A 14,629-nucleotide genomic window follows, 5' to 3' on the forward strand; every position below is an offset into this window, starting at 1 on the left:
TGGTCAAGCAGGACCTGCCTCTCATGAACCCGTGCTGGCTGGGCCGGATCCCCTGGTTGTCCCGCTCATGCCTTGTGAGCGCCCTCAAGATGAACCGCTCCATAATCTTCCCCGGCACCGAGGTCAGGCTGACAGGCCTGTAGTTCCCCGGATCCTCCTTCCGGCCCTTCTTGTAGATGGGCGTCACATTGGCAAGCCTCCAGTCGTCCGGGACCTCCCCCGTTAACCAGGACAAAGTAAGTTTTATCACCATGCAAGGGAATGGTGAGTCTGATGCTGATAGGATGCATATGGTTTTGGTACCTATATTTTCAAAGGCAAATGAGGAATGGAGGAGATGCAAAAGATAACAGTTATTTGGAGGCTACTAAAACTGGTAAGCAGCAGGAAACTAGTGGAACCAAGGACCAACAGTTTGAAGACAGACTAAATGGTTTATTAAAAAAATGAAACAAAGTTTTAACTGGGAGGATAATTAATGAGTAGGAACACAAAATTAAGGCAGATGGATGGTTGGCCTCTATGCTTTGAGATCTTCAAACCAGCTCAGGAAGATATGCTAAAGTCAAAACTGGGCACTGGATGACAAAGAGTCCTTTCTGTCCTCAGCCTGGAGGAACATTGCTGGCTGTACTCATATCTTTGGACAATGAGACAAGGAGAACGAGGTTCTCAATCTTCTTGCTCCATAACACCATGATTACTTTCTTTCTTCACCATGTCACCTCTTGTGTGGGGCACCCGCTTGCCACCGAGTTTAATGACATCTGCTATAATGTTGAGGAAGGTTCAGACTGCGGAAGAGCAGCTAAGCAATCAAATATCCCACTCCCAACCACAAAACAGCACTAAGAAATTCAGCTTAAGATGACACCTGCCCCCCATGAGCTGGTACCCCATAAACATGCTCACAAAAAGGGTGCAGAGGGTAGGCTGTGAACTCTCCACAGCTCACGGCAGCTCGGCACATTCCTGTTTTTTAAAATAAACCAAGCAACCGTGTTATTCTTCTGACTTGTGATTTCCTCATTATACGGATTTAATTTTTTATGCCTAACCATTAGCTGGATTCTACAAGGGAAAGGCACTGGCTGGTTACATTGCTAACCACAAGTGCGAATCTGCTGTGTGTGAAGGAGAGAGAGAGAGTCAGGCAGGGTGAACATGAGTATGCATTGAGCACCTGATGTTTTTTTCTGACACCGTTCCACATCATTAGTTGGAAGCTTGCTAGGCACCATACCCTTACATCTCTGTTCATCCTACCTACCCCACTTCTCTTTCAAAGTTTTTTCCTCTTCAGTACATGCAACTTTGAATTTTTAGAGCTGTTTAGCTGATTCTCGGCAGAAGAGACTGGGGCAAAGACTGTATGCATTTTTACACATTTATTTTATGGGAGATTACACAGCTGATTAACAGTTCAGAATAAAAAGTGTCCCATGTTACCTCCATTCTTGTCTACTGCTTTTGATCTATTCATGCCAAAACATTCTTACTAATGAAAGTCATCAGAAAATTGTCTAATAAGGTAATTTAGAAGACAGTTCACATTGAGCATATGATCAAAAGGCATTTAACTTGCTGTTCCTACCTCCTCTCCCCCAATAAATACATGGTTTACTGGCACTGCTACGCTTCAAAATGGCTTTGAACATCTGGGAGAAGGGCTGATCAGCTCCAGACAATCGCTGGACTCTAAGTAGACCCAGGAACAAAGGTCACGATAAATGAAATGACTGCTTTGGCTCCAAAATTGCCTCAATCTTCTCCAGACAAAGCATGATTGAAATGCATCTATCTGTGGATAGCATCTGGAGAACTCGAAATATGTTTTGATCAGAATCCGATTGGCCTCTTTCAAATGAAAATAATTTGAAGATGCCATGGAAAATTTTTAAAACCAATCACACTGTAAACTTCGGCCTAATGTTTCCTTCTGCAGCATTGACCTTGTTTTTCTACAGTGTGAAAAAAAATCAATAGAATAATGGTACTGCAGTAAAATTTCAGCTTGCTCTTGGCTTACTTTAAATAACTTTATTGTCTCCTTTCCCTCTGTCTGCGTCTGCTGTATTTGGCGCTTGCAGTTATTAAAATGAAACCAAGTTGAAAGAAAATGTTAAATATCACAAAAAGAAAACCAGCAGTGCTTCTGGCTTACTTTGCTAATGCTGTGGTCACCTTTACAATTTGCCAGGGTTTTCTACTCCCCAGCTGTTCTACCTGAATTTGCATGCAGAAAGAAACCCCAACTTTGGAATAACAACTTGTACTTTGCAAATTTAAAAGAACTAGATGTTTAGAAAAACAAGGAAAAGCCACCCTCTTCCCTCCAATTATATATTAGAACAAAAAAGCCCAATAGTTCACCAGTGATTTCAATTCTTTGCTGCTTAACATTTTCTTACTCCTTAGCATGCATTTCTGCACAAATGAGAGAGCCTGGTTATAGCAGTCCCACTGTTACACTCCAATCTGCACTAAGAACGAGGCTTTGAAAACCTTATAGGAAAGTACCAACTAAAGAGAAGTAAAAACACCATTCAGCCAAAATTATGCCCTTTGGTCACTTTCCACTCCCTCTGGATGAAAACCACATCCACTTGTTGTCAACCACAGCTCTGCCTTGGTCAACAGACAAGAAGAGCATTCCCAAAAGCAAAAGTGGGAACCACACGTTCCAGGGAAAGCAACAGAAAGCCCAAAGGTAGGCAGTGCTGAAAGGAAAGAAGCATTTGCTCTGCTTGGGCCTCTCAGGAGTGTGGGAACCCTCAGTCTTGGAGCAAGAACGACCTACTCTAGTGTATGCACAACACACAAAAGAATAAAAAAGACCTAGACTGCCCGTAGAAATTTTTTCTTCCTCCTCTTGGCTATACCATGAACACAGATTTTGCAGAGACAGATGAAGCTCCATCTCTAACATCTCTTCAACACATCAACCCCAGAAAAAAAAGCTAAATTCTTACTTTGGTAGTTGAAGCTGGAGACGAGTTGGCCACCAGGCTCGTGATCACATCGCTGTTGACAGTGGTGCAAGCGGCGGGGGGGGCCGAGACGGGACGATGGGCAGGGGCAGCAGCCCGGGGCGGTTGTTGCTGTTGGTGCTCACAGCGCTGCTGCAGTTAGTGCTGCTGACGTGATTGCCGTTGGAGCTCCAATCCCGGCGATCCCACCCAGCCCGATAATCTCTTTCAAACCGGCTGTGGTGCCGTGACATCTCGATGGAGGGCAGCTTCTTCTCAAAAGGAACTCGAGAGCTTGCCTGAAAGATTAAAACAAAAGAGGTGTTAGGAATAAGGTCCCAGCACAGCAATTGTACTCTGTAATCACCAGGGCAAGTCCCTGCCATGCCTCCTCTGCTTTAGGAGAACACTGTTTCCCCCCTTTTCCCAGCTAAACGTCAGGAGGAAGAGAGTGATGCTGTAGTAAATGTTAATCTAGAACAGAAATGAGAGAGTATGAACAGCTACAAGCATGCAGTGGAGGGACCAATCCCTCAGACCTGAGGAAACACCATCTGCCCAAACTCTCCAGCAGAATAACAAGCAACAGCACACAAATCATGAAAAGCCGAGTTAGAAGAAAATCATCATTCAAATCTTCTGATAGCAGGAGAATGTTTCCAACAGCTCTGTCTTGCAGTTTTCTCAGTAGCCTTCAGATCATTTCTGCAGCTCTTTTCTGCACCTGATGCGTGACCAAATATTAATCCTAAAGATCAGAGGGAGAAAAATCTACCTGCTAAGTCTATCCGTTACTTCTCTATTTTCAAAGCCAAATATTGCTTTACGCAGCCCCCTCCCCTTTGCTAGACCTCCTTACTGGAAGCTCCTACAGGAACGCTTCACCCTGTGACGCCTGAGCTCTCCGCAGTGTGGCTGCTCTGCAGGGCAGGCCAACATATCCTGTCTCCTCCCGTGCTTCTGGCTAGACTTAAAACACTTAACATACCTAAGATGATCAAATGACCAAGTCGCTTTGTGTGATCATCCCGTCCTTATCATTACTTACCTCCTCAGTCTTTGTTATCCATACATTTTATCTGCCAGGAGCAAGATGGACAAACACAACGCTGGGAGTTGAGACTCCCAACATCTAATTCTAGTTCTGATAATTATATGTTCCGTAGCCTAGAACAGTTACTTAAGTCTTCCTGCCAAGGTCTCCTAACCTGCAGAATGGTGGCAATAATGCTATTTTCCCAGCAGAGTTCAGAGTAAGTGAAACTTTACAGCATTTGGAATTGAAGAACAGTATAAATAAATGCTAAATATATTTATTCCCATAAATAAATAATGAGTATCTAGGTCACTGCAGCATCTGATTTATTTTATTTGCATCACACGATCCAGTAAGTTCTTTGTAATAATAACATCAGGTCAGTTGAAGCAATTTTGTTTCACAAATTCTTAGATACAAAAATGGACAGTAAAAACATCTGCTTATAATGGCTGAGGAGGGAGCTGGAACCAAACTCACCCAGAAACTTAAAGATAAAAAACTACTTAAGAGAGATATAACTTAGAAGGGGTATAAAACAGTGCGCCTATCAACAATGTTAGTTATTCACCTGGTCAAAATGAAAAAAAAAAAAAAAACCCGACTATTATGACTAAGTAATTAAAGGTTCACCTGGTTCACCAGAGAGCTACTAGCCTGAGATGAAGAAAACTCTTCCTCAGTTAAAAATTCAATAATAAAATGTGTATTAAAAAAATATTCCCTCCCACAATCATTATCTTCAACAAAAGGCTGAATCAAATCTCCCAAGAAGCTGCATTTGCGATGGTTATGTTGCCCCTCTGCAGGAGTGAGCACCTCCAGCGAGAGCGTACACTGGGGACCACACAGCAATGTTGTAGATGCTGACCACAAAATTAACATTCCTCTTAATACAACAGAGCCAGCCATTTTTTCTCCGGTAGGATTTGATGCAAGATTTGACTTGATGATTTGAGGGTTGATGATTCACTAATATTTACTTAGATTCTTCTTTCTTATATTTTTGTGGCCATCTGATACTTTAATTCAGAAAGCTCATTTCATATTTTCCAGAGGACTGTGTGGAAATGACAGCTATACACTGAACCCGGCAAAAACCAGAGACACAAGTGCTGTGAAAGACGCTGTAGTGGAAACAGAAACTTTTGTTTTAGTAAAGGTGAAGAATGAAAGTTTTTCCTCTAGTGGCAACCATCTCAGAATAAAATCAGTACCTAAAGATAGTGTCTTTAAAGGTTAGAAATTCCACAGGTATAAACGCCCTTCCTTTTGTTTTATAAACCTTTTGCAAAGCCAGGCAAAAAGGGAGACTGTAAACTGCAAGCTACAATTTCAAAATATCCTTTATTATTCCTTGCCTTTGGAAAAGTTCCCTTTTACATCTGCACGGTCTCCACCACTGTATGAAGGTATCTTTTTTGACTGTTTGGATGGTGGCTGTCAATTGAATGCCCTTCTCCATCCAAGCTCAAGGATCTCCACTAGCTGTATTAGTGTACTTCCTGACAAGGCAACTAGAGAGAACCAAATCACATATCCCCCACCCACACACACTTGAGCATATCTGACATTTAATTCAGTGGAGAGCAGAGGCACACACGCATATAAGTCAATAGCTAGCAGTTTTTGCCACATGATCCAAGACACCATGCCCCCAGCAATTCTACTATCAGATGAGACTGACAGGCAATTACATCAATAACAAGCAGGAAAAAAGCCCGCAACTAAGCCACACATTAAGAAGTTTACTTAAAACCCACCACCCTCTTCACGAGCAAATTCATTTTGTCCAGCTACTGTATTTCATGGTGTTTCCAATAAAAATTAAAAGCCAGGGCTGAATGTCACATTTTTTTCTATGCTATACACTGCTTGTTTCAACATGTCATTTTTGGCTGGGTACAAAGACATTTGACAGCAACTAGATGTGCAGAAAAAACGGAGGGGATAACTATCTAATAAATGAGTATTCAACTGCTAGTGCTTACTATTAATTGTTTAAAATTAGAAACAATAGAAAATGCTCTCATAAATAGCTGCTGGGTGAGGTAAGAAATGGTTTGTGAACAGGCTAGCTAATTTTTAAATATATTTTTGGATCCAGAGTTTATGCTTCGTCTAGACTATTTTTGTCAAGGATCATAATCATAATAATAATGCTTTAAACATATTTTGTACTCATAAGAAAAACTTCTCCAACAAAGCGTGTCCCAAGCCAAGCATAATCATCACATTCCCCTGCACAGAACTTGACACAGGGCAGCATAAACCATCTTGAGAAATGGCAGTGACGGAGGCCAGTGGAAACCACACACAGACAGCAAGGAGGACAGCAGTCACTGTAATCAAAGATGTATGAGCATTTTCATCCTAACCCAGTCGTTACCGGTTCCAAAATACCCAATTTTAGGCTAAAATTTTCCAGACATGGATTCTTTTGGATTTAATTTTTTTTTAAGACTAAACAAAAAAAACACCCTTTCTGTTGGGGAGACAGGGAAAAGGAGAAAGATCAATACCTAATACTTACCAATACCAATATCAATAGGTACAAATAATTCATATGTTTTCCCTTTTTAAGGGAAGTTTTCCTCAACATTCATATGCACGCATTTTTCTCTTAAATAGCTTCAGGTCCCTCTAAACAGAACTAAGGAAGAGAAAGAAGGTTTTTACCTTGTTTTTCAGACTTGGGGAACCCCCAGTGCTGTCTGCACTGAAGTCACTGCCCCAGCTTAGCCTTGGCTAATTATAGATCTATCAACCTCAGTTTTGGGGCCGATTTTTCAGCTAGCACAAAGCTCCCTGCTGCCACGTCTAGAAGTCAGGTTCTCAAGCAGATAAGCCTAAAGCTATCTCAGATACATCTACCCTACATCAGAGCCATAAAGCCGCAATGTAGACATAGCCGGCAACAGAAAGAACGTATGATTTGCGTTATCTCAGAATAGAAGTCCATGAGGAGGCATACTGCATGCTGTTACTGCTGCAAATCACTCTGTACAGCTAATTCAGCTGACATACTGTCTTGTGAAGGTGGTAAAGTCAATGAGACAGTCCTTCCCTCACTCTCTACTCAAGACATAATCACTGGAGTAGCCGGGTGTCTTTAATCTCGAGTAGAAAGGAAATGTGTGTTCCTGTTTGTCACATAGAATCAAAGGATTTTATTGTGCAGCCAAAAGGAACAAAAATGCTCTTCGAGGGGAAAAAAAAAAACCCACCCTACTAAAGAGAGAGAATGGAAGAGAGAGAAACCCATAGTTGTCACTGGATGAACTGATAAATTCAAAGCAAAAAGGAGATCAGATTGGTATTAACGGAGAGCTGTGGAAAAGGCCATAAGCTAAAGAAGAGAGATCGAGCAACCAGAGGAAAATAAAAATCCCATGACAAAACTGAAACGAGATTTAGTGATATGGCAAAGCAAACAAAATGCCTATCTCAGTCCCCAGAGACTACATCGCTGTGTATGCGTTGCAAAAATCATGCTAAAACATAGACAGCCCTCTGGGTTTCAGAGAAGTGTTATGCAAAGTACTCTGGAGCCAGGCATGAGGATTATACATGCACCCGACCCCTTCCTCCATAATTTACTTTCACAGCAAGACGGGCTTGGGAGGGTAGGACAGGGAAGAGTAACAGAGTAATGAAACAATACTGAATGCCCTTCTGAGGAATGTGACAGGTATGTCTCCTAGCCCTCCAAGGCCAAAATAGGCAATGCAGCAGGTGAGAAAGACCATAAAAAGAAATTACTTTAAATCTATCACTCTTGAGGGAAAGTAAAATGTGAGAGTACCCCTGCTAGAGAAAATAACTTTTTCTACGACGAGGAGTTTTAGACATGTCTCATATAAACAGCTTGCTCAACAATAAAATTTGAGAAAGTTTTTCTGCAAAACATGAGCATCTTTGGGACTAAAATGTGGGGCACCTACACAGATGACTACATCCAGCCTCCAAATTTACCCAAAACACTTTGGCCATTTGGAAATCCTCCTACCTTCTTAGTTTAAAACCACCTTCCTCCTGGTACTTGTTTTTCACCACATCTCTTATGCAAGCTCATTTGTTCCTTGTTTCCACAGCTTCCACACACATACACACAAGCAAGAAAAAGACCAGAGGCATTTGAGATAGCAGCGTGCTAACTATAGGCCTCTTACCAGGTTCAAACAGATCATTGCTGCAGATTTATTAAACTTAAGTGATTAACATTTCATTTTATGCTCAACACATTTAAACACAGCCCTTCTTCCCCCAAGCCCAAAACACTCACTGTTCTGCAGAAAAAATGTTTCCTATTCATGTTCCTCTAAATGACAGTCCGGCTCGAGCCTTAGAGCAGCTTTTTCCCTGCTCTCCACGCTTATCTAGTCAAGGTCTCCTTAAAACTCTGTCCTCACAGATATAAATATAAGGAAAAACAGGCTTTCAGCCAGTCTGAAGCTAGAGAATCAGATTTCTTAGACTCTTAGTCAACTTCATTAAGTGACTTCAAAAATAAAGGTCAACCTTTTAATTTAAATTTTTCCTGGGTAAGCATTTGTTTCTAAATTTACCTTTTAAATAATAACATTAGAGAAAGATGATAGGCAAGAGAGGTTGGGAGACAGAGCAACGGAAGTAGATACACGGTCATTAGGGAAATGGAAGAAAAGAAGAAAGTAAGTCTGAAACATTAAAATAAGCAGCTAAATAGCCTTACGTGTTTTCAGACTGGATGAACAGAAGCACAGATAAAATAGCCTATTAGATAGCTTCAAAAGCAGTTAAGTGCATGTAACGCCTGAGTATTTTATGAGATCCACACAAAAAAAAGATGAGGAAGAAGAGAGAGATTTGCTGTAATCAGATGTAGCACGAAGAACTGTAACTGATAAAGAAGAAAATGTCTAAGTACCTAAGCTTGAATGATTTCAGATATATGCTGCAGGGAAAATGTTACTGGATGCAGTTTTATCAGAGCATACTGACACAACAACCTCTTCCTGAGGCACAGGACTGAAGATATAATTTATGCATATGCCACCAAAATCACATTGAAATATATCAACGTTACCACAAATTCTGGATATAACTCAATAGTAAAGTCATACAGGCACACATATTACACACACGTAAACATGTCTTTAAGAAAATCTTACAAGTAAAATAGGGTACCAGTAGACCTGGCAGCTTCAGGAGCTACTCTTCACTTCAGAAGTGTGACAAACAAAATGTTTTATTCGAGCTCAACATTATTTATAACTTACAAAGACTTTCTTAGACACATATGGAATCACTGTTATAAGCCTACGTGGATATGACTAATCCATTGTCACAATTTTTACTTAGCTTCTTTTTTTCCATTTGGGTGACTTCATTGAAAGACTTCTTTGTTAGACAAAGGTAGAAGGAATCCAATCAAGAGATTCTGTAAAGCTGAACTACAAGCAGCTGTGTAGAAAGATAAGACACAGAAATATTTGAGGGGCAAGGAAACAACTTATTATCAAGCAAGGTCTACTTTTGTAAACCCGATTTAGTCTTGTAAACAGTTGTAAAGCTCTTGTAAAATCCAAGACAAGGCAGAGAGACTTGAGCTGCTTTGCTACAATCAGATCTTCAAAAAAAAAAGAAGAAAAAAAAGCCCAAATCCTAACCCCATAAGTGATAAAGGAGCAATAGATTTAAGAGATTATATAGGATTTAATTTTCCAAATATATGCTGGAGGAGGCAATGCTTTGCGACATTTGAAAAAAAAAATCAGAGCAGCAACACAACAGTGTCTTCTCAGGATAGAGTTCACTATGCAAGAAGCACAAATGAGACTTTTGCTTCTCTGTATCGAAATGTAGAAAAGTGTGTACACTTACTGTTTCTGAGTACTTAAGATGGATATGGAAATCTTCTCTTTAGATAAGTAAAAAGATAAACTAGACTATCCAACTGAAAAAAAAACAGCTACAATGAGAGTGAAACCATACCTTACCAGTCTGGTTTCTTTCTCTCCAAGTTGGGAGAATATGATCTTCCTAAGTAAGGGGTTACTAAAATAGCTCTATGTGTATGTTTTATTACTAAGCTTCTTGGAAATTTACCTTCAATATGATCATTTCCTATATTTCATCATTTGCTTTCAAATGCTAATTCCTTTACAACCTGAGTAGAGTAGATAACACATCCTGCAACTCACTGATCATGAGCATTGGTAGGGTGAGAAAAATTCACAGAGGTCCAGCAGCATCTGTGGTCCTGCTGGTGACACTGTTGGAACAGAAGATGAACATCAGTCCCATCTTGAACCCTGCTGTGTGCCAAATTTGGACACACACAGCTATGGGGTTTACATCAGGCGCAGGGTTTCCTTCTGGGGAAGCCCCCCATCATCCAAGTGTCTTGGACTATTTGAAAGGCCTTCATCCACATCCTCAGATGCACTTATTGTCAATTATAAATTGATAGAAAATATGTCAAAATATACTGGTTTGAAATACGTATCTGGAGAAAATCCCTAACTCCATTCGTCTCTCTTCAGGCTTTTATCGGAAAGATCTCCCACTTGATCTGATTCTCCCCCTTGGCTTGTCGCAAACCAACCCCCCCAAAAGCTCAGAGCAGAACTTGATCCTTACCAGCCTCCATTCCCAAAAATCAATTCTAGCTGCCATTTGCTGCTGATTCTTGGGCTTTCAAAGGTCCTTCTGCAGCAACACAACTGGAATTTTGCACAGCAGTTTTCTCAATGAAAATCCACCAGAACTTTACACAAAGGCATAGTAACTTTCTCAGATGTCTCTACAGGGTCCCAGGTAGCTGGCACTGTCTGGAACTCAGCCTTGTTAAAAATGGGGAGAGAGAATAGCATAACGTTTCTCTGTAACACTCCTGTTTACAAAATACTGCCCAAAACATTGACTTCCCTAATTAAATTATCTCGTTAGCATGAAAAGCAAACAAAAGAAAACCAAATGCCAAAAGCTGCTATGTTAAAGGCCAGTTCGTGGAGGGTTTGTGCAGAAAGACTCACACGGCAGAGCCGGTGGCCAGCACCCTGACTCCTGGCACAGGGACTGGCTGAACGTCAACTGGTGGCCAGGGTCCAAAGATGCCCACCGGGTAGAGGTAGAGGAGGGAAGATAGGGACATGACTAGATTTCTTCTGGGGAAATGGGCCATCTTCTCAAATGCAGTAAGTGGTTGCCAGCACCGGACACACCTAATCTCGCCTAAGACTTCATAGTTAATAAAGCAGAAACGTAGAATAAGCTACTGTCAGTGTTGCCAAATGTCACACATTAAATCTCACAAAATTTAATTAACAGGATCTTGGCTCTTTTGGGGTTGGTTTCTTGTGGCGGGGAGGAGGAGGGGACTAGGTCTTCAAATTACATTTGGACAAGGCAGGAGAAATTTCCTTTGATTTACTGCCATTCTCAATTTTTCAGCCCTTGGGGAAGACTGATCAATCAGTCAAAACTATTAGAGGAGAAAGTTCTCTGGCAAGGAAAGGGTTAAATGCAGCATATTTTACAGCAAAGCTCTCTGGATCACCTGTGTTGCTGCAAAACTGTATAATAAAGAAACTGTACTTTGAATTTCCCTCTTAAGAGGATATTTTTGGGTCATCCCACCCCTGTCATTGCTCACATATAAAAAGCTTCAGCTAGCACCAGGGGAAGTAGTAAATTTTCTCTTCCAGGACTGATGCCGTCTGACCACACAGAGTTTTCTGACATTTTGTTAGAAGTAGACATGTATCACTCCCCCAAATCAAGACCACATGTACACTTACAGCTGAAACTAAGCATCTGGTATATAAAAAGAGCTTATTAGATGCAAAATGCCTCAGAAAAAAACAAGAAACATTCAATCTACCGAACATTAGACTAGCACAGTCCATATCAACATGCATCCAAGCACCTGCGAGGTTTTAACAGACACGCTGTTGTCTGAGGTAGGAAAGTGCAGTTATCCTGATTCTGCTGATTTTCATAGTCTGTGAATTTCCAGAGACTATGCAAGATCCCTACACCGAGGGTAATAACTACAGTTTTTCCAGTTTCTAGGGCCCTAAATGCAGGACTGTTGCTAACCTCAAAAGCTACCTCGCTCTTCATTTAAGGAGCCACATGTATTCTTGTCGCACTTTTGGAGGTCGTGAAGGGCCTGGAAATATGTCTCATGGAAATATGTTTCTCCACATATTTCCATGAGACATTTGTTTGCTTCATGGCACCAGTACCATCAGTACACTGGTACCACCAGTACATCAGTACCAGGCGCCCCTTTTCCTGGCTGGAAATATTGGACTTCTAGCTCACCCAGCAGACACTCAGGGCTTTCAAATCTAAATGTTCCCTTCCTGGTGCATGTCACTGAAGTTGGCCAGAGCCCATGTTATCCGTCCGTCTGCAGTCACAGCTCATCACCTCTGTGTGGCCCAACCATGCTTCATAAAATGGATTGATTTTATTTTCAGTTGGTTCAATAGAATAAGTATCACTTACATCCACTTGCTATTTTCGTTTTGTTTTGAAAGGCGATGCTTCAAGAATTAGAGGGACAGTGCCACCATCCTGATGACTTAATACCACACCCAGTATCAAAGTTAACTGCTTCTCAGCTTGCTCCTGTGCCTCTTAGAAGCTATTCCTGTTATCACTTCTTCCACCACCCTCACTTAAAATTGCCACCAGCAACTCATGTTTTATATTTTTAACTGTCGGATGAAAACTGTTTGCTGAATGCAGTAAATCAGCAGCCTACTTTTTCTAGGCCAGAGGTCTGAAGCTTTTAATTAGCTGCTTTAGAAATAACATGATCAAATAAGAATCAGCTCATTTCTCAAAAGCATGAACCACTCACCATATCCCTCTCAAGATACGCTAGGTGATGTAAAACCTTTAAAAATTACAGACAGAAATCAAATCATGTTTGGTAAGCACCTACTTAAATATGCATTTAAGAATACCAAGAATCTAGTTAAGAATACCACTTTAAAACTCCTAGATTTGCAAGCACTGGCCAAAATGTTTGCATTTTATCCTGAATAGCAATCATTCATTTTCATTCAACCATAGCTGTCAAAAACTCTATATGCAGTCTTGTAGCGAGATTCTTATATACATGCCAAATGCCTGTATAGCAAACATCTGGCCTCACTTCTGTTCCATGGATTTGCCAAAGCCTAAGTCCATCAGTTGTTTTTTTCTCGTGACTTTTATTTTTTTTTTCTCTCTACTGTGCCTCAGGTCGTTTTTCTTAAAATGAAATCATTAAAACAGGCAGCAAGAGCGGAGGAAGGAGGAGTAAGAAGAAGAGCTGTAGCATCTGAGTAATCTTCCAGTGGGACTAATTTTACTAAGTATTTGTGCTACTGCTACCAGTCAATCACTACAAGTATTATTGAGGAACTAAAAAAAAATAAAAATTAAACTGCATTTAGCAAAGAATATTGGCATAGAAAGAAGGAAAAACACATATGCTCTTCTATAAACTAGAAGCTCAGTTTACTCAAATGTCCCCAATATCAATATAAAATGTATTAACGTAAAAAAAATAACTTGCTGTTCCCTTATTTTGCATTCATTTTACATCCGTACTTCTCCGAGGCAACAGATCAGAATGGTGCATTGCCTTCCCCTCAGGCCAAGTGTAATAAACAGGCAGGTGTAATATAAGGCTGCGGTGTCTCAGCTCTCCTCCCAAACAATTGATCTTCCAGGCCTACGGTGTAATTCAGTCTTGGTAGCTCCCTTCACATGCCTCATTCCTGATCAGTCAATTATTTCAAATCAAGCAGAATTAAAGTGTTATTTTTGTGAGGGGGGATGATATTCACCAGTGACCGAAGTGAAACTAATAAACTAATTTCCCTTTACTGCCTTGGGCAAAACAGAAAAATTCAAGTATATGAAAGAAAGACTGCAGCTGTTTCATCAGTATGTTGCCCAAACATGCTTGCAATTTACTATCTTTAAATTCAATTTTTGCTCACAGAACAATTTTGGAAACAGAACACAACAAAAAGAAAACAGCAAAAAAGGAAGCAACAAGGGTATATGACTCTGAAAGACAGAGCTGTGCAGTGCAAGTTTCCCGAGAGGAGGGGAATAGCACTCTCCTGTTCTTTGAAACAGAGCGTATTCCTCCTGCCAGTAGCAAATTTATCCAGTAGATGTCAACACCAGCAAAAAATATGTGTAAAGCCAAACTTAACAGCAACAGTAGTCTCTTCAATTTACAGGAGTGCATCAGAGGATAGTTTAATATTTGGAAGCATCACATACTTATTTGCTTTACTTATCTGTCCCATCCCTGCATCTTCCAGAACGGATCCGGCCTGGCCCATCTGTCAATAAACATGTAGAGTAAAATAATTTGGGTTTTGCTTTTAGAATAATTTTGTCTGGTTTGCTGAAAAATGGAAAAATTGCTCATGAGCAATGCTGGTCGCCAGCCAGCTGAACGTGAGTCAGCAGTGTGCCCAGGCGGCCAAGAAGGCCAATGGCATCCTGGCCTGTATCAGAAATAGTGTGGCCAGCAGGAGTAGGGAAGTGATCGTGCCCCTGTACTCGGCCCTGGTGAGGCCGCACCTCGAATACTGTGTTCAGTTTTGGGCCCCTCACTACA

The 14,629-nt window shown here is 40.9% G+C and overlaps 1 protein-coding gene across 1 annotated transcript in view; it reads right to left on the reverse strand.

Moving 5' to 3' along the window:
• The window catches only part of LOC109279314 (kelch-like protein 29), a gene marked incomplete at its 3' end in the record, with an annotated part of 207,303 nt that overhangs the window by 116,904 nt on the left and 75,770 nt on the right, over nt 1-14,629 (reverse strand). Inside the window, 2 exon segments of the mRNA XM_019470647.1 lie at nt 2,973-3,049; nt 3,052-3,268. Of these exon segments, the coding sequence (XP_019326192.1) occupies nt 2,973-3,049; nt 3,052-3,223 (249 nt within the window).

The sequence above is a fragment of the Aptenodytes forsteri genome, unplaced genomic scaffold (genome assembly GCF_000699145.1).
Source record: "Aptenodytes forsteri isolate BGI_AS27 unplaced genomic scaffold, ASM69914v1 Scaffold175, whole genome shotgun sequence".
NCBI lineage: Eukaryota > Metazoa > Chordata > Aves > Sphenisciformes > Spheniscidae > Aptenodytes > Aptenodytes forsteri.